The sequence below is a fragment of the Rana temporaria genome, chromosome 10 (genome assembly GCF_905171775.1).
Source record: "Rana temporaria chromosome 10, aRanTem1.1, whole genome shotgun sequence".
Taxonomy (NCBI): domain Eukaryota; kingdom Metazoa; phylum Chordata; class Amphibia; order Anura; family Ranidae; genus Rana; species Rana temporaria.
In genome coordinates, this window is record NC_053498.1 from 18506285 (window position 1) to 18526721 (window position 20437).

Sequence of the window (20437 nt, forward strand, 5' to 3'; positions counted from 1 at the left end):
TGTGTATGAGAGTATATATGTGTGTGTGTGTGTATGTATATGTGTGTGTGTGTGTATGTATGTATGTATATATATATATATATATATATATATATATAATGTGTGTTTATGGGAGTATGTATGTGTGTGTTTGTGTAATGTGAGTATATATGTGTGTGTGTGTATGTGTGTATATATATATATATATATATATATAATATATATATATATAATTAGTGTGTGTGTGTTTGTATGTATGTGTGTTGGGGTGCCCACATGTCCCGGATAGCCCTGAACTGTCGTGCAATTGACATGTCTGTCCTGAGTCCCGGGCACCTTCATTCTGGGACAATACAATGTCCTGAAATGAAATTAAGGACACAGCCACCCCCATCTAACTAATAACTAAATTTCCGGAACTGGTTGCTAGGGCCGGCGCTGCCTGGCATCTTGCAACCAGTGACAATTTACTCTCAGACAGTGAGGCCGGGAGCGAGGCCTGCGCCTAGTGCAGCACTGCTGTCCCCACCCACCTTGGCACCTCCTCCTTCTCTAGGGTGACCACATTTCCAAACTACCATTCAGGGACACCCTCCCTTCCCAAAAATCAGTTTGTGCTGTAATGAATCACAGCACAGTGATTGGATACAAGAGGCGGGATTTATGCGTTCTCCAATCACAAGCAGGGGGCGGGGATTGTGCTCCTCCAGGCATTCCCGGCCAGGATAAGTACTGTCAGTGAGTAAAGCAGTGATGTGGCGGCCTTTTTTGGGGGCATCAGATTGGCACGTGGGGGTGACTGTGTCAGTTTCATTCCGGGATGCTGTATTGTCCTGGAATAAAGGTGCCCGGGACAGACCTGCCAAATGTGGGACTGTCCCGGGCAATCCGGGACACGTGGTTACCTTATCCTTCTCTGGCACCCAGCGGCAAGCAGCAGGGACTGGTGTGATCTTTACTCTCCAGATAGTGACGCCACTCCTTTCCTTCTACGCACGCGGCTCATGCAGTGGGAGTGACGGCGGCACTGCATCTGGTGACAAGTGGCACATTCACCTGACAACCCGCCACCAAATTCCTAATCAATCCGAGACTACATTACCCCCCACCCCACCTCATTTTTTGGGGGGGGGGGAGGTGAGAGAGGGGGTGTGTCCCTGAATGGCAGTTTGGAAATGTGGTCACCCTAATGTGTGAGTGTGTGTGTGTGTGTGTGTGTGTGTGTGTGTGTGTATATGAATATTTTTTTAGATACAAGTACCGGGCATTGTACACGTCTTAATAAATGAATGTGGACTTGTGAATTGCAGACACTGATCTATTCATGGTGAGGAATGAACACTCTCCTGCCCTGGCTTTGTGAATTGAGCCTAATTAGGTAGATTCAGTAAGAGTTAGGCCGACTTATCAGTAGATAAGCCGACCTAACTCAGAATCTACGCCGACTTATGTTTAAGCGTATGCTCAAACAGAGATACGCTTAAACATATCTAAGATACGACGGCTTGCGCCGTCCTATCTTAGGTTGCAATATTTCGGATGGCCGCTAGGTGGTGCTTCCATTGCGGTCGGCGTAGAATATGTAAATTAGTACATACGCCGATTCACGAACGTACGCCCGGCCGCCGCAGTACATTTACGCCGTTTCCGTAAGCCATTATCAGGCCTAAAGTTATTCCATCTATTAGATGGAATAGCAATGTTAAAGTATGGCCGCCGTTCCCGCTTCGAGATTCGAAATTTTTACGTCGTTTGCGTAAGTCGTCCGTGAATAGCGATTTACGTAATTTACGTCTACGTAAAAATCAATAGGCCTGTGCGGCGTACTTGGCCGCAATGCACACTGGGAAATGTAGGCGCCCGGCGCATGCGCAGTAAAATAAAAACGTCAAAAACGTAAGGTCAAGCCTTATTAACATAAAACACGCCCCCTTACACACATTTGAATTCGGGCGCCCTTACGCCCGCCCGCTTTAGGCTTTGCCGCCGTAACATAGCAGGCAAGTACATTGTGAATCATGTACTTGCCTCGCTAACTTACGGCGGCGTAGCCTAAACACGCTAAGCTACGCCGCCGTAACTTTGCACCATTCTACCTGAATCTACCTAAATGTCTTTTTTGCCTGTTTTTTTCTTACCGTTCCTTTTTATGCCTTTTTTACCTGCCAGCAAGCTTTAGTCATCCGGGAAGGAGAGAAGATGCAGCTGAATGCGGAGGAGGTGGTGGTGGGGGACCTGGTGGAGGTTAAAGGTGGAGACCGAGTCCCCGCTGACCTAAGGATCATCTCTGCCCATGGGTGCAAAGTAAGTTTGGGCTGATTTATCGGTCAGATGGATGTATTGTGTATTTTCTGTAAAGCACATTTTGAGTAATTATTGTAACGTTTTTAACTATTGGCTTATTTCTGCTCCTCTTCAGTTCCTCCTGCAGAGCTTGTTCTTCCCTTTCTCACTTTTTCTTCCTCTTGTTTCTCCGTCCACCTTTTTCCTCCTTGCAGGTAGATAACTCCTCCTTGACGGGTGAATCTGAGCCCCAGACAAGGTCACCTGACTGCACACATGACAACCCTCTGGAGACCAGAAATGTCACCTTCTTCTCCACCAACTGTGTAGAAGGTAACATTGCACAACGCTCTGAAGCATGTGACCGAATATCTAAACCCACACAAAAATATATTTAATAAATTGCAGTGTACCATGCCTTAGATGTGGTGGATGCATTTGTTTTTAGAAAATGTAGTGTCCATGTATTTTCCTGAGAGTCGAAAAGAAAGCCTACAGAAGACAAAAATGTGTATTCCTTTTTGTCTTCTGTAAACTACCGTATATACTCGAGTATAAGCCGAGTTTTTGCAGCAAATTTTTTTTGTGCTGCAAAAACCCCCCTCAGGTTATACTCAAGTCTCCCTACCTCACTGTGCCCATCTGCAGCCTTATGATCTCCCGGCGCTGTGACATGCAGTCTAGTCGGTGGCTGTCCAGAGTAACAAAGCCCCGCCTTCTCCTCATCCTTGTCCTTGATAGGCTGAACACTGACTCACTGCTGGGAAACTGAGTCAGTGTTCTGTCACAGATGAGGCTTTGTTACACTGGATGGCCGCGGACTACACTACATGTCACAGCACCAGGAGATTATAAGGCTGCAGATGGGCACAGTTCCGGGAGATCAGGTACATGAGGCATGCAGATGGGCACAGTGAGGCATGCAGATGGGCACGGTGAGGCATGCAGATGGGCACGGTGAGGCATGCAGATGGGCACGGTGAGGCTGCAAATGGGCACAGTGAGGTGCAGATGGGCATTGTTGACTTTCTTTTCCACTTACAGTAGTTGCTGCATTTCTCACCCTAGGCTTATACTCGAGTCAATACGTTTTCCCATTTTTTTGTGGTAAAATTAGGTGCCCGACTTATATTTGGGTCAGCTTATACTCAAGTATATACTGTACGAATTTCCTCACCTCCATGTAATGGCGATGAATAGAGAAATTCCTATTTGCAGTCTTAGTCTAGACTTGAGTGGCCTGGGTGATAACTACGCCTCCTTCCATAGAGAAGTGGAAGACTGAATGTAGCCACTCTAGGGCAGGCAGTGTGTTGTTCAGAGGTGTATTAAGTGAAAGCTAAAGATAAGCTGAAAATAGAAAACGAATGCAGCCACCACATCTAATGACCAATAAACTGTAATATATCAAATGTTTTTGGGTTTAAATAAAGTTTTAATGATTGTGGTTCACTTTGGCCATATAGTTCAAGAGGGCCATAATGCATAGTTTCCCTCAAAGTCTGTTGTGGATTATAATGTAATACATGTAAAAATGTAAGTGCCTAGCAATGGTAGGAGCAATGACTATAGGTTAATAACTTATTTAAGGTTCCAACCTAGGCGTGTTCAGATGCCATCCTTTTTTTAAATTAAATCCAACACTCCCCTAGTGAAGCCAGATTTTATTGCTACTGTATCTGTGTCCCCGTTACGGAGATTCACCCTCTCTGTGTCCCGTTTACCATTATCATCCAAATTGAAAGTAAAAGAAACCCCAAATTTTGGGTTGTCTCCAGAAAAGTAATAGCGTCCAAAATGGTGAACAGCGGGCGCAATGCTGTGCGTTCGCTGTTCACTCAGCTGTGTGTTAGGAAAGCGAATGAACCGCTTTCCTAACACTGACCCGCCTCTCAGCCAATCAGGTGCACGGGTCTGTTACCTGTCACCTGATAGGTCCAATCACAGCGCCTGTTGTTTCAGCCAATCAGGTGTTCAATCATAGGAGAGGGGGGGGGTGGGAGAAGACATCGAGATCGGGAAGACATGGAGGACATGGGACATCGCTCGCCACCTGCCGCCATCACCCACTGCCCACCCAAGACAGTGTAAGTGCCGGGCGGGGGGCACAGTGGCAGAGTTTGATGGCACAGTGGCAGAGTTTGATGGCACAGTGGCAGAGTTTGATGGCACAGTGGCAGAGTTTGATGGCACAGTGGCAGAGTTTGATGGCACAGTGGCAGAGTTTGATGGCACAGTGGCAGAGTTTGATGGCACAGTGGCAGAGTTTGATGGCACAGTGGCAGAGTTTGATGGCACAGTGGCAGAGTTTGATGGCACAGTGGCAGAGTTTGATGGCACAGTGGCAGAGTTTGATGGCACAGTGGCAGAGTTTGATGGCACAGTGGCAGAGTTTGATGGCACAGTGGCTGGGTTGGATGGCACAGTGGCTGGGTTGGATGGCACAGTGGCTGGGTTGGATGGCACAGTGGCTGGGTTGGATGGCACAGTGGCTGGGTTGGATGGCACAGTGGCTGGGTTGGATGGCACAGTGGCTGGGTTGGATGGCACAGTGGCTGGGTTGGATGGCACAGTGGCTGGGTTGGATGGCACAGTGGCTGGGTTGGATGGCACAGTGGCTGGGTTGGATGGCACAGTGGCAGCCTTTGGGGCACAGTGGCAGCGTTTGATGGCACGGTGGCTATGTTTGGCACAGTGGCTGCAATTTATGTTTTTTTTTTTCAGAATTTTTCAGTTTGTTTGCGCAAGCCCAAAAATGTTGAGCACCAGCCGCCACTGCTGTTAAATGCTAATTGCCTATGAAACCTGGGAACACATTGATAATGGTAATAATCGCAAAAAAGTAGAAGTCCGAAGGCATGACCAGCTGCCCCATGTTGACCAATATAATTAGTAGCAATAGTCCACTTTTTCTTTTTTTTTTAAGGATCTATTGATGAATAACCCCAAGGTGTTCATCCACCATGTATGAAAGAGATATTCTACAAGGAGGTTTACTGATTTTATTTCTTTTCAGGGACGGCCCGTGGAGTGGTCATTGCCACAGGGGACAGAACTGTGATGGGTCGTATTGCCACCCTAGCTTCTGGTTTGGAAGTTGGGAAGACCCCAATTGCTAAGGAAATTGAGCATTTTATCCATCTGATCACTGGTGTGGCTGTGTTCCTGGGCATCTCCTTCTTTGTCCTCTCGCTCATCTTGGGTTACTCTTGGCTGGAAGCCGTCATCTTTCTCATCGGAATCATTGTGGCCAACGTACCAGAGGGACTTTTGGCCACTGTCACTGTGAGTAATACAAAATCTGCTACTTCTACAGGTTTATAGAAGTATCTGTGTTTGTTCAGGTTGCAAATTATTGGATTTTAAAAATTCCATGTATGTAATTATTTTACATGGATATATTGATGCCACTTGGACTAATGTAACTATGGATACTGTATACCGTGGAAACAAAAGGCAAAGTAATTCCGCGCTGTCTGTAAATGGTGAGCAGCTACAAAACCAATAGACAAGTGGAAAAAGAACAAAACAAAACACATAAATGTAGCAACCAATGATAAATACACTGAATTAAACTATATATGCATATATCTGTGAATACATGTGTCAATGAATATGTGCAAAAACCGTCTCTGTAAAGAGGGTGATAGTCCAATAAATAATGGGTGATGGTGCTCCCTTATTCCAAACGTGAAAACAAAGGAAAGAAGAAGCCGTTACCATCTGGAGAGAGGCTTACCGGAAGGATTGAACCCTGAGGAACGTACGTTCGAAAGGGTCAATCAGACATGATGTAAATCTTGTAGGACCAATCAATGCTGCAGCTCTCAAACAACCTCCGAAACTCCAAGTGGTGTTAACCAAAGTTGGATAGATGGTAGATGCTTGTATGGAGTGACCCACTAGAGATCAAAAAGCAAGGCCAAACAAAGAGTAACCTCTTCCTGAGAGGGAGCACACGTGGTTGTGAGGAGGTTACCCTTCGTTTTGGCCTTGCTTTTTGACCTCTGGTGGGTCATTCCATATAAGCATCTACCATCTATCCAACTTTCCAGCAGTTTCCAGTGCTGCTCCTGTGTAAACCCAGGCTGAGGTCACTATGACAAGCCTGGGTTCACACAAGAGGGGTGTGGGAAACCGAATGTGATTTGAACAGGAATCGCATCGCTCATGCTTTGCTACTGTTCCGACAGGGGACCACTTGTACTGTCATGAATGACATTTATGAGAGGAAGCCATAACTGTTATTGTCTTGCCTTCACAGGTATGCCTAACCCTAACCGCCAAACGAATGGCTCGCAAAAATTGCCTTGTGAAGAACTTGGAAGCTGTAGAAACCCTGGGATCTACATCGACCATCTGCTCTGATAAGACCGGAACACTGACACAAAACCGTATGACGGTAGCTCATATGTGGTTCGATAACCAGATCCATGAGGCGGACACCACAGAGGACCAGTCAGGTCTGGGAGTCTTAGGCAGCACTAATCCCTTCTACAGTGTAACCCAGCCTTTCTCAACTTTTTTACCTTTTAACCCCTAAAATAACTTTCTGGCCTCAGGGAACACCTAGTAACGGTTCTGCCCGCGTATGAGTTTGGGTCAAACATTTGCCTGTTCGGCCGTTCTCCCAACACCCGAATTTTCCGGGTATCCCCCACCGAACACCCTGCAATGCACTGAGTGCTGCACAATGCGTCCTGCGCCCTGATTGGGCAAAGCTTTGCCTAATCAGGGAGCAGTGTAAGCCGAGCGAGCACCCCCCTCCCCAAAGCACCTTATCCCCATGTTGATGGGGACAAGGGCCTCATCCCCACAACCGTGGCCGCTGGTTTTAGTGGTCTGCAGGCAGGGGTCTTGGGGACAAGGTGCTTTGGGGTGGGGGGGAGCAGAGCCCCCTCTGTCCCAAAACTACCCACACCCCATTTTGAGGGCATGTAGCCTGGTATGGTTCAGGAGAGGGGGGGAGTGCTCGTCCACCCTCTTTCATGACCTGCCAGGCTGCATGCCCGGATAAGGGTCTGGTAGGGATTTTGCGGGGGACCCCACATTGTTTTTATTCATTTTTTTGGCGTTTTTTTTTTCTTTAATAGCCAGGTGCAGGCATTAAAGTGTGATTTAACAATTTTTTTTTTTTTTGCTGCAGCATGTTTTGTACATGCTACAGATGCACCACTTTACATGCAGACTAAGGGGACCCCCCCCCCCAGGCACTATATTTAAAGGAATTTTTCATTTGTTATTGTTGCACTTATTGCATAATTAAAATCACTGCTCCTAAACAAACGATTGTTTTTTTTTTTGCATTGATACATGTCCCCCAGGGCTGTACCAAGACCCCCATACCCCTTTTATAGCCAATTACTTGCATATAAGCTTTCAAAATGGGCACATTTGATTTTTCCTGTTCAGATCCCAAAGGACTTCAATGGGGTTCGCCATTCGGGTTAGAACTTTTTACCCTGTTTGGGAGTTTTGCTGCAAACCAAACAGGGGGGGTATTCGGCCCATGTCTAGTAATAAGTACCATCTCTGTAGCTCACTGTACATTAATGTGATGGCCCCTAGGGAAAATGTTCCTTACATTTGTGGTCAGTGGGAGAAATCTCTAAAAAGATCATGGTTGTCAGTGGGAACTCAAGGACCCCCTAGCAACATCTGGAGGAACCCTAGGGTTCCCCAGGACCCTGGTTGAGAAAGGCTGCTGTAACCTCTTACCCACATCTTACCAGTTTCCTTTCTCCCCTCTTGTGTTCTATTTCAGGTGCCTCATTTGATAAGAGTTCCCTTACCTGGGTGTCCTTGTCTCGGGTCGCTGCCTTATGCAACCGTGCTGTCTTCAAAGCAGGAAACGACAACATTCCCATTCTGAAGGTGTGTGCCCCGACGGAAGCTGTGTAGCATTGTGTCACTGTGTGTGGCTTCTCGTCTTGTCGTTTGTCCCGCTTACCGTGTATGTGTTTCTGTATATCGGCCTCGCTGCGTGTTGTTATGCAAGCGAGTGTTGCTGTCCATGGGTAACGGGGTGCGTTTTTGCTCCCTAGAGGGATGTGGCAGGTGATGCCTCCGAATCGGCTCTCCTGAAATGCATTGAGTTGTCCTGTGGATCGGTGAAGGCCATGAGGGAGAAGTACAAGAAAGTGGCAGAGATTCCTTTCAATTCCACCAATAAGTACCAGGTGAGTGCCGGGCCACAAGTCTACACAGGGCACCCGGGAATGTCTGGGTAGTATTTATTAAATCAAATAGGTCTAATGTGATTGCAAATGAAAAAGAAAGAGAGAGCGGGACTTTAAATGAAGCATGTGCAGGGATCAGATTACAATGGATAGGGGGAAAATAATAAATCTGGAATAAGTTATTAATTTCAAGACTTTCAAATAATGCACCGTCCATGACTATATTGCATTATTAAAGAAATTTGGTAAACATATATATATACTTGACAGAAAAAGCTGGGGTATTTAATATAGAAAAAAGGGGGTTTTTTTTTTGGGGCTATAAATTAGATGACAAACTCAAATACAGGTGAAGCAATAAACATTTCTAACCAGGTTCCTCCTTACCATCCAATCAGCAAGCCAAGTTCAACGGTCTAACTATACATATTAAAAGCAGAGGATTAGTCGCACACATTTGCAAATATATGTTTTAAGCTGCAGAGCCATCGCCAAGGCTCCCTGCGATTCTGCAGTCCTAACTACACATTTTTAAAGTCTCCTCAATGGAGGCATGTACAAACTGATGGGTAGATGGACAGGTGATTGGGGGTGTGTCCCCACCTGCACCTATGCCTGGTAAGAAATGAAAAAACAAAACCACAAAAAGAAACTGCAGCAATAGATAAAATCAATGCAGACACCTGATTTAAACAATCGAGTCCCACAACTCACATGCTTCCATCCCTCATCATTTTGGAATAAAGGGGGGGGGTTCAAATTTGGGACTTTAACCACTTGCTTACTGGGCACATAAAACCCCCTTCGTTCCCAGGCGAAATCTCAGCGTCCGGCACTGCGTCGCTTTAACTGACAATTGCGCGGTCGTGCGACGTGGCTCCCAAACAAAATTGGCGTCCTTTTTTCCCCACAAATAGAGCTTTCTTTTGGTGGTATTTGATCACCTCTGCGGTTTTTATTTTTTGCGCTATAAACAAAAAAAGAGCAACAATTTAAAAAAAATATATATTTTTTTTACTTGTTGCTATAATAAATATCCCAATTTATTTTTTAAAAACTATTTTTTTTCTCAGTTAAGGCCGATACGTATTTTTCGACGTATTTTTGTAAAAAAAAAAAAAAAAATCGCAATAAGCGACTGGTTTGCGCAAAAGTTATAGCGCCTACAAAATGGGGAACAGAATTATGATTTTTTTTATTATTTTTTTTTTTTACTAGTAATGGCGGCGATCTGCGATTTTTATTGGGACTGGGATATTGCGGCGGACGTATCGGACACTTTTGACACAAATTTGGCGCCATTCACATTTATACAGCGATCAGTGCTATAAAAATGCACGAATTACTGTATAAATGTGACTGGCAGTGAAGGGGTTAACACTAGGGGGTGAGGAAGGGGTTAACTGTGTAGCCTGGGTGTGTTATAACTGTGTGGGGGGAGGGGGGTGACTGGGGGAGGTGACCGATGCTGTGTCTCTATGTACAAGAGACACAGATCGGTCTCCTCTCCTCTGACAGCACGTGGAGCTCTAGAGCTCCACGTCCCTGCTGTCACCTGCCGTGTCACCGACGATCGCGTGTACCCGGCGGACATCGCGGCCGCCAGGTACACGCATCGGGTCTTCGGCGATGCGTCGGGACAGTTTTTACCCGCCGCGCGCCACCCAGTGGCGCGCGCGGGTAATGCACATAAAAGGCCGTTTTTAAACGGCCACTTGGCACTTGAGAGCCGCGCTGCGGACGTATTTCGTCTATAGCGCGGATCTCAAGTGGTTAAATGAGGTGGTTAGTAAAACCACCTCCATCCCTGATTGTATAATAAAAAAGAAAGAGAGAGCAAATGCCTCCAACCCTAACACAAAACTTCTTGGTAACTGGTTGGGAATTTGACACAACAACAAGGTTTAAAATGTGACAAGTTTATTGTACATACATTAAAAAAGCCACAAGTAACATCAAAAATACATATTCATATTGGGATCATGATATATCACCACAGCAGACCAAAAGGATAAATGTTTGATCCCAACGCGTTTTAATTCATCCAGAATCTTAATCAGGGGGTATACTGTCCAAGTACCTGTGGTACATACTGTACTACTCTATATGAAAAATGTGGACATGGCCCGACCCAGCAAGGGATCCCCAAAGGGCATCCAGATTTTTCACCTTTGGGTATGTACCCAAAGGTGAAAAATCTGGATGTCTTGAGCAGCATCCAATCGAGAGTCTATCTTAAGCACAATTTTGCAACTTTGACATGAGTTTGTAAAACTGTACATAACATCACAACTACTTTGTGCATCCAGGTGAATTGTAGCATTTTATATCATGTTTTTTTTTTTTAAGGATAAATCAGGCTTTCATTTGGTGGTAAATGGTAATGGATATCTCTTAATTTATTTATCATGAAAAACTGTCCCAAAATAGTAAAACATTAAAATATTTATTAAACTGTATATTTCTTGCTAGTGCCATAACCTTTCACCAAAGAACAACCCAAAATAAATTCTCCTGCTCTTGACGATCACAATGATAACACATTTGTGTATGTTAGTTGTTGTTGTTTGTACCCGTAGTACAGCCCAGAAACAATAGTGTGCATTTTGCTTTTCTTTTTGATCCTACCTAAAACACACTGGGGTAGATTCAAGTAGGGGCGCGCACTACTACGGAGGCGCAGCGTACCGTTTTTATGCTACGCCTCCGTAAATTACGTGCTCTACGCTTCATTCACGAAGCAGTAGCTCCGTAATTTGCGGGGGCGTTCCGTAAAAGTGTCCGGCGTAAGCGCGCGTAATTTAAATGATCCCGTAGGGGGCGTGGATCATTTAAATTGGGTGCGTTCCCGCGCCGAACGTAGTGCGCATGCTCCGTCGGGAAACTTTCCCGACGTGCATTGCGGTAAATGACGTCGCAAGGACGTCATTTGCTTCAACGTGAATGTAAATGGCGTCCAGCGCCATTCACGATTCACTTGCGCAAACGACGTAATTTTCAAAAATCGCAACGCGGGAACGACGGGTATACTTGGCATTGGCTGCGCCTGCTAATAGCAGGCGCAGCCTTACGCAGAAACCGACGAACGCAAACAACGTAAAATTTGAAACGCCGGGCGCGCGTACGGTTGTGAATCGGCGTGAGTATGCAATTTGCATACTCTACGCTGACCACTACTACGACGGCATAAGAGCAGTCGGCGTATCGAGCTTTCTGAATACAGAAAGTCGATACGCTGGCGCTACTTAGCAATTACGCTGCGTATGTATGGATACGCAGGCGTAATTGCTACCTGAATCCCACTGACACCAAAAAAAAATACCGACCCTGACATTGACCTTTCACCCTGATTTTAACCCAAACACTAACCCTGGCACGGTCCTAGATTCAAACTTGATCTAGGCCTTTTTTTCTTTTCTTTTATGCTTAAAGTGAAACAATAAAAATGAAATATTCCTTTAAATACCGTGCCTGGGGGTCCCCTTAGTCTGCCTATAAAGTGGCGTATCTTTCTCATGTGTTTTACTGTGCCGCAGCAAAATGCAATTTCTAAAGGAAAAAAAATGTAATTTAAATTGCTTGTGTCTGTAATGTATTGCCGGATCCCGGCAATAAAGATAAAAATCTATGAAAAAAATTGGCGTACGCTCCCCCCCCCTTCAGGCCTGGTATGGATATTAAGGGAAACTCCACTCCAAAATGTAAAAAAAAAAATTGTGTGGGCCCCCCCCCCCCCCAAAATCCATACCAGGCTCTTATCCGTGCAAGCAACCATGGCAGGCCAGGATAAGGGGGTTGTGGGGGTCTGTGGGCAGGGGGCTTATCGGAATCTGTGACATTGTACCCCTACCCATTCATCAACAAAAGTGTCAAAAAAGTAAAAATTCCAGGGGACAGTTTTTGAAAAATCCTTTTATTTTTAAAAAAAAAAGTGTCTCGTGATGTCCATCCATCTTCAATCACGGTACCCGATGGACCCGACTGCTGTCTCTTGGCTTTGACATTTGTTATATAGGCAAGGACAGGTCCACCCAGTGCCGTAACCAGTGACCCAGCCCCCTTCTGACGTCACATTGAGGCAGAGCTTTTTTTTCTTCTATTTTTTTGGGGGTCTGGGCGCCGTGAATGAAGATGGATGGACATCGCAGGATACTTTTTTTTTGGTAAATGGGTAGGGGTACAATGTACCCGATACCCATTCACATAGGGGGGGCAGATCTGGGGGCCCCCTTGTTAAAGGGGGCTTCCAGATTCTGATAAGCCCCCCACCCACAGACCCCTACAACCACCAGGCAAGGGTTGTGGGGATAAGGCCCTTCTCGTCCCCATCAACATGGGGGGACCCCAAAGCACCCTTTCCATGTTGATGGCAAGCGGCCTGGTAAGGGTCAGGAGGAGGGGTGCTTGCTCACACCCCCCCCTTTTCTGGCCTGCCATCATACTACACTGCCTGCACTGATTAAATATAAAGTCTATGAATATTTAGGCTACACTATATGCAGAGTATATATCGATATAGATATATGTGTGTGTGTGTATAATATATATATATATATATATATATATATATATATATATATATATATATAAAAATATATAGATATATCTATAGATAGATATAGATATATATTAAATACACTGCCACTAAACTAACCTGCCTGTCTAATCTAGCTCAATCTATCTCCGTCCACAGTCACACACTATACACGGCCGCACGCAGTGCATTATGGGCGCTCAGATTTCCTACGAACGCCCCATAATAATTGCTGTTTGGCGAACGGGCGAACAAGCTCATCCCTCGTGGTCAGTAGGAAGAATGCTCCTTACATTGGTAGTCATTATGAAGAATGAATACCCCTAGCCTGTTGGTCAGTGGGAAGATTTTTCCTTCCACTGGTAGTCGGTGAGAAGAATGCCCTCTACATGGTTGGTCATTAAGTATAATGCCCCTTACATTGGTGGTCAGTAGGAAGAATGCACCTTGTATTGGTGGTCAGTGGGAAGAGGATGCCCCCTGTACAGATGGCTAAAAGGATCATTGGTTACAATTCTGAGTCAATAACTGAGCATTTCTCAAGGAACCCCTAGTAACCTCTGAAGACCACTCTGGTTGAGAAAGGCTGACATATTATCTCTGTCTACCTTTACTTTCTTACCGGCATTTTTCTCATTGGCTCTTCATTCCTGCCCCTCACCCTCCTGCTCTGCCTTTGTCAATCTCTCTGTACAGATTAGTCCCAGCTGCTGTAGGATCCCAGCCTAATCCTTCTTAACATTCATTTCATAATAACATAAAAGCTTTTTAACTCTGCCTCCCTGGACTGTCCCGGACCGCCGTGATTGCAGGTTGCTAGGGCCTAACCAATTCATGCCTGGAGTGTCCAGCCTTGCCATGACCAAGCTTTGCTTCCATTTTATTGTAAGATTTTTTAAAGCGCATACAGGAAAATATTTGAGAGTATATATGTGATTTTCTCCTCGCTGTAACCCATAGAAAAATGTTCAGGTCTCAGAGAACACTTTCTAAAAAATAATAGTTGGGTGGATATTGGGAACATGCCCCTTGCATTGGTGGTCAGTAGAAAGAATGCCCCTTACGGTGATTGTGAGAATGCCTTCTTTACAGACAGTTAAAAATTGGTGCAATTTGAATGGCTCTGCCAAGTGGTGTTGGCCCAATGAATGTTGATACTCCAACCTCTACCAGGTGTCCATGATGCATTTGTGAAGGTTTAGTAGTAGTGTACATAGTCCCTTATATTGAGTCATCCACTAGCTATAGTAAGATCTTCTTAACTGATCATTTTATCTGCTTCTTGCCGTTTCTTCCTCAACAGCTGTCAATCCATGAAACGGAGGACCCCAATGATAACCGCTACATGCTGGTAATGAAGGGAGCCCCAGAAAGGATTCTGGATGTCTGCTCCACCATCATGATCCAAGGCAAAGAGCAGCCATTGGACGATGAGCTGAAAGAGGCTTTCCAGAATGCATACATGGAGCTGGGGGGACTTGGCGAGAGAGTATTGGGTGAGTAGACTTATAACACTGGGGAAACTAGAAAAGGAAGAGAGGACCAGGTTTTTGAAAGCGTCTGAAGGAAGAAGTGTCTTTGTGTTGCCACCCAATCTCCTCCTTCCTTTTTCCCCTTAATTTTCTATTTAGTCCTAGAAACATAATATTGTAGAACTAACTGGCTGCCATGGGCAATACAGATACTAGGGATGCACCGATGCCTCGGCCGCCGAAAATTATAATGCGAAAATAGGGTTACCGGCGTTTTGCCAGAGTGCAGATAATGGCATCCTGCATCAAATTGACTTCAATGCGAAATCGCGCCCTTTTGACTTCAATGCGAAATCGCGCCCTATTGACTTTAATCCAAAAAACGCGCCCTATTGACTTCAATGCGAAATCGCGCCCTATTGACTTCAATGCGAAATCGCGCCCTATTGACTTTAATCCAAAAAACGCCAGTCACATTAATTCAATTTTACATTTACTTTTTTTTTAACTGTTCATTTTCTTTTTTGGCCAAGTGCATCCAGAATTTCGGTTTTGGCACCAGAATTTTCATACCGGTGCTCCCCCAACAGATACCCCTTCTTTCTGGCATTTTCAGTGATGAGACCCATCATAATATTGGGTGCAAGAGAAATTCTAAATCTTTCGTATTGGCATCTCTTATTCCAAATTGCCAACAAAGGATCTTCATCACCTTGGTAGATTAGCCCTATTAAGACAAGAATGGCCCTTTTTCCACATTGCCAGTGATTTCCCAGATACAATGGTCAGCAATGTTATTTTGTCAGGGGAGCTCCTCCTTTTAATAATAAATCAATAAGCCTAATTTATTTTTATTTTTTTATCTTCTTACCTCCAGGCTTTTGTCACTACTACTTCCCAGAGGAGCTGCACCCAAAGGGCTTTGCTTTTGATACCGAGGACCTTAATTTCAGCACTGAGAACCTGTGCTTTGTGGGGCTCATGTCCATGATTGACCCACCTAGAGCAGCAGTGCCTGATGCTGTGGGAAAGTGCAGAAGTGCAGGCATCAAGGTAAGCAGAGTAGGCAGAAGAAAAATATTGATGTAGTAAGGCAGAGGTCTCCAAACTTTCTAAGCGAAGGGCCAGTTTATTGTCCTTCAGAGTTTACGAGGGCCGGACAGTGGTCAGTGGAAGTCGAAAGGTCCAGGCGTCAGTGGGAAAAATTAACACCCCATTGTTTGTTTCAGTGGGAGTAATTGTGCCCCGTAATTGGGTGTCATCACTGATGTCATTTTGCCCCATTGTTGGTGTCATTGAGAGGAATTGTCCCCTATCATTGGTGTCATTGTAAGGAATTGGGTCCCATTTTTAGTGTCATTATGAGGATTTGTGTCCCATGGTTGGTGTCATTGGGCCCCCTTGTTGGTGTCAGTAGGAGACATTATGCCACATTGTTGGTATCAGTGGATGAAATAGTGCCCCAAGGGCCAGATAAAAGCAAGCAAAGGGTCGCATCTGGCCCCTGGGCCACAGTTTGGAGACCACTGTAGTAGGGGGATTCCAGTTTTCCAAAGGGTGAGGATGTAAATATAATAGGAGGTCTTGCGACAAGCGTTTTTTTCTCTACCTGTGGTCCAGGACCTAAAAGTAACAGTAGACAGTCACACCATACTGGTGAAAAACCTTATGCTAACGAATACAATGTAAAGTAAATCAATGAGTTGAAGCTTTCCCATTTTTTTCTTTCTTTAAAGCTGAACTTAAAGTGGAGGTTCACCCTAAAAAACATTTTTACCACTGCATCCAGCACCGTGCTGCATCTTAAATGTCACTGACCTTTATTTTTTTTTCCCCCGTAGATATCGTTTAGCCGTGGAATTCACCGCGGCTTCCGGGTAGGGAATCCCGCGGGAGTGGGCGTTCCTATTGACATGCCAATCAATTGGCATGCTAAACGACGGCGCACACAGCGCGTCACGACTTCCTGAAAGAAGCTCGGGTCGGCTCTGCTCTATTCGGCGCCGGTGCGCAAGCGCCGAATAGAGCCGAGCCGACCCGAGCTTCCTTCGGGAAGTCGTGACGCGCTGTCGTTTAGCATGCCAATTGATTGGCATGTCAATAGGAATGCCCACTCCCGCGGGATTCCCTACCCGGAAGCCGGGGTGAATTCCACGGCTAAACGATATCTACGGGGGAAAAAAAAATAATGGTCAGGGACATTTTATATGCAGCACGGTGCTGGATGCAGTGTTAGAAATTTTTTATAGGGTGAACCTCCACTTTTAAAACAAAAATAAATTTAGTTGTGTTTAATATGGCATCAATACTTTATATTTCTTCTGTATTTTTAGATTTTTGCTTTTTCAGCGACAAAATAAAGGATTAAGATGGGAAACTACTATTAGATGTTTAAAATTGAGTATTCAGTGCTTTTTTTTATTCACTAATTATTTTCCCTTAGGTTATCATGGTAACTGGAGATCATCCAATCACAGCAAAGGCCATTGCTAAGGGAGTGGGCATCATCTCGGAGGGTAATGAAACAGTGGAGGACATTGCAGCCAGACTCAACATCCCCGTCTCCCAGGTTAATCCCAGGTATGGCAAAAAAGATGCAACCAGCCAAGCTAAAGAGATAAAGATAAAATACGAGACGGCATGATAGGTGACAAAATGGAAACTAGAACCGTCAAAAAATCCAGTCCAACCTCTCAAATAACATTAGCACAGTAAATATCTCCAAAACTTGCACCGTTTAGGAGATATTCACTATATATGCTGCTACTGACGTCATCAGCGCATGCGCACTGAAGGAATAGCCCGCATTTCTTCAGGACCCATGCCGTGACTTTATCATGGCTCCAGCCAATCACAGTGCCGAAGCCCGCAAACCCGGAAGTAACTCCGGTGAAAGATGTTGGCCGTGGGAGTGGAGTGCAGGTGGCACTGCAGGGCATTGTTCTAAGGTAAGTATTTCATAATGAGCTAGTATGCGATGTCTTGCAGGTTTTTTTCCCGGGGAGGGTCTTTTTTTTCCCCAGAGGTTGACAACCTCTTTAACTTCTGTTATTTTGGAACACCTTATCAGCTTGACTCTAAAATGCCTTGTTGTAGAATGCAGAGATGAACAACTTGCCGACCAGCCGCCGTCATTACACAGTGACAGGTTGGCTCTCCTGCACAAATCGCTGTAGCTGTACGGGGGCTTGCACAGGCGTAATTGCGCGCTCGCATGCCCGTGGGAATTGATGTCTCCCGGCGACCGCCTAGTAAAGAGGCAGAACGGGGATCTGCCAGTGTAAACATCTGGATCCACGTTCTGACTGGGGACATGTCAGAGATCTACTGTTCCTGTGATCGGTAGCCCATCCCCCCTACAGTTAGAACACACTGAGGGACCACAGTTAACCCCTTGATCGCCCCCTAGTGTTGACCCCTTCCCTGCCAGTGGCATTTTTACTAATAATGTCTCTGGTCCCCAGAAAGGGTAATTTGGGGTCAGATTTGTCCGCCGCAATGTTGCAGTCCCAATAAAAATCGCAGATCGCCATTACTATTAAAAAAAAAAAAATACAAAAAAAAAAAGTGAAGCTCGTCTTGCACAGAGTGGCCCCAATCCTCGTCTTCTGGGGTCCTTCTGCGACTGTCTCGGCTCCTCCCCGCATCAGCTAACCCCCCCCCCCCGGGAAGCGCTTTCCCAAGGGGGTTACCTTGCGGGCGCGCTCCCAAGTCCTGTATTCAGCGTCCATAGCCGCCAACTACAGGACTTGCCCCCTCCCCTCTCGTCATTGGAGTTGATTAACAGCAGTGTGAGCCAATGGCTGCGCTGCTATCAATCTATCCAATGAAGAGCTGAGAAGCCAGGACTTTCGAGGGCTCAGGTAAGTAATGGGGGGGGGGGGGGGTTTGGTAAGTAGCGAATGTTTTTTCACCTTAATGCATAGGACAAAGCTTTACAACCCCTTTAAGGGTATTGATAATGCTACAGCATAAAATTCATGCACTTGCAATCTTGTAGCAACAGATTTGAGGAAAGCCATTTCCTTTCCTAGCAAGACTGTGCTCCTGTGTGCAAAGCCAGCTCCATAAAGACATGGTTTGGTGTGAGGGAACTTGAGTGGCCTGCACAGAGCCCTGACCTCAAGCCTCAAATGGAATGCTGATTATAAACCGGGTCTTCTTGTCCAACATCTTCAGTACCTGATGTTACACATGCTCTTTTGGCTGAATGGGTACAAATTCTCCCAGACACATCAAAATCTTGTGAAAAGCCTTCCCAGAAGGGGGCAAGATGTTAAAGCTGCAAACGGGAAGGGGGTAATGCCATAATAATATCCATGGCTTCAGGAACAGAATGTCTAAAAGCTTATATAGGTGTGATGGTCTGGTGTTTGCAAAATTCTGACCATATAGTGTACCTACCAACTGTTCTTCTTATGTAATCCAATGGACACAGAGAGAAGCACCTACTGTCTTTATAGTCATGATTACTTTTTTATTTCTTACTAGGGATGCCAAGGCTTGTGTAATCCATGGCACGGACCTGAAGGACATGAGCACCGAATATATGGATGAGATTCTTCAGAACCACACAGAGATCGTCTTTGCTCGCACGTCCCCGCAGCAGAAGCTGATCATCGTGGAAGGATGCCAAAGACAGGTAAGACCATTGTCATTCAATATACACCAATATGTGGAAGGGCGTGATTTACTATTATGACATCATCAGATTTGGTGTTTAATATGACAACCTACAGTAAGGTGACCAGATTTTTAAAATGAAATCCGGGGACAATTTTTAATTTTTTAATAGTAATGCCGGCAATCGGCGGCTCTCTGCCCGTCGGCCTCACAGCCTGTCGAGTCTTACTCTCCGGGCCACGGCTACTACTGGGTGGGGAGCGGAGGAAGATCACTCCGCCAGGGAAGGCAAGGAGATAAGCAGGCAGCTGGCCGGGACTTGAGCCGAGGTAGAAGAACATGCGAGCGGAGCTGAATGGGCATGTACCCGAAACTGAGGAAATATTCCCTCCGCTCCGACCAGCACATGATCATCAGAAAGGGGCACAGATAATGGAAAAAATACACCCCCCCTCCTAAGCTAGTAGGAAAATTCAGATTTGTTTTTTAAATTCTGCACTGACTGTCTTCGAAATTGCTCCGGCCTTTGTTCAAATCCAATCTGGGGACAGACTTGGTACGGGGACAGTGTCTTCAATCCAGGGACTGTCCCCGGAAACCGGGGATGTCTGGTCACCCTAACCTACAGCTCCACTATCCCTTTACATTTCGAAAATCTATTGGAAACGATCTCACCAAAGTCTAAACTAGTATTGGTGGGGATTTTATAGTATGAATGTATTGTCTGGGAAAAGTAGTGAGCCAATCCCTTGAAGGGGGGTGGTAATATTGTCAAGACAAGTACACAGGGTACCATTGCCATGATTGCAAGGAAGATGTTTTTTTTGGCTTATTTTTAATAGTGCCAACTATACTGTTGTTGTAGTCATTATCTGTTATATCTATTCTTCAAATGGAAATGTTCCTTTAATTCTTTTGATTGACACCCTAGTGTTCTCTCAATTTAGGGCGCTATTGTAGCTGTGACTGGTGATGGTGTGAATGACTCCCCTGCCCTGAAGAAGGCCGACATTGGGGTGGCTATGGGCATTTCTGGCTCTGATGTCTCCAAACAGGCTGCCGACATGATTCTTCTGGATGATAATTTTGCTTCAATCGTCACTGGTGTCGAGGAGGGTAAGGCGCCACTTTGTAATCTATAGGCTGCACTCTAGATGAATATAGACTGTCGCTTGTGTAACACTGTCCACTCATCAACAGGTCGCCTTATCTTTGACAACCTGAAGAAGTCAATTGCCTACACCCTGACCAGTAACATTCCAGAGATCACCCCCTTCCTGCTCTTCATTATGGCCAACATCCCCTTGCCTCTGGGCACCATCACCATCCTGTGCATTGATCTGGGCACTGACATGGTGAGTAGGCCA

At 45.5% G+C, this 20437-nt stretch overlaps 1 protein-coding gene across 1 annotated transcript in view; it reads left to right on the forward strand.

Moving 5' to 3' along the window:
• The window catches only part of ATP1A3 (ATPase Na+/K+ transporting subunit alpha 3), a 92564-nt gene that overhangs the window by 55923 nt on the left and 16204 nt on the right, over positions 1–20437 (forward strand). Inside the window, exons 6-17 of the mRNA XM_040327324.1 lie at positions 2149–2283; positions 2478–2595; positions 5279–5547; positions 6527–6725; positions 8027–8136; positions 8307–8441; positions 14279–14471; positions 15325–15500; positions 16891–17027; positions 18939–19089; positions 20018–20186; positions 20271–20425. Coding sequence (XP_040183258.1) covers positions 2149–2283; positions 2478–2595; positions 5279–5547; positions 6527–6725; positions 8027–8136; positions 8307–8441; positions 14279–14471; positions 15325–15500; positions 16891–17027; positions 18939–19089; positions 20018–20186; positions 20271–20425 — 1947 coding nt within the window. The remainder of the gene's footprint in view (positions 1–2148; positions 2284–2477; positions 2596–5278; positions 5548–6526; positions 6726–8026; positions 8137–8306; positions 8442–14278; positions 14472–15324; positions 15501–16890; positions 17028–18938; positions 19090–20017; positions 20187–20270; positions 20426–20437) is intronic.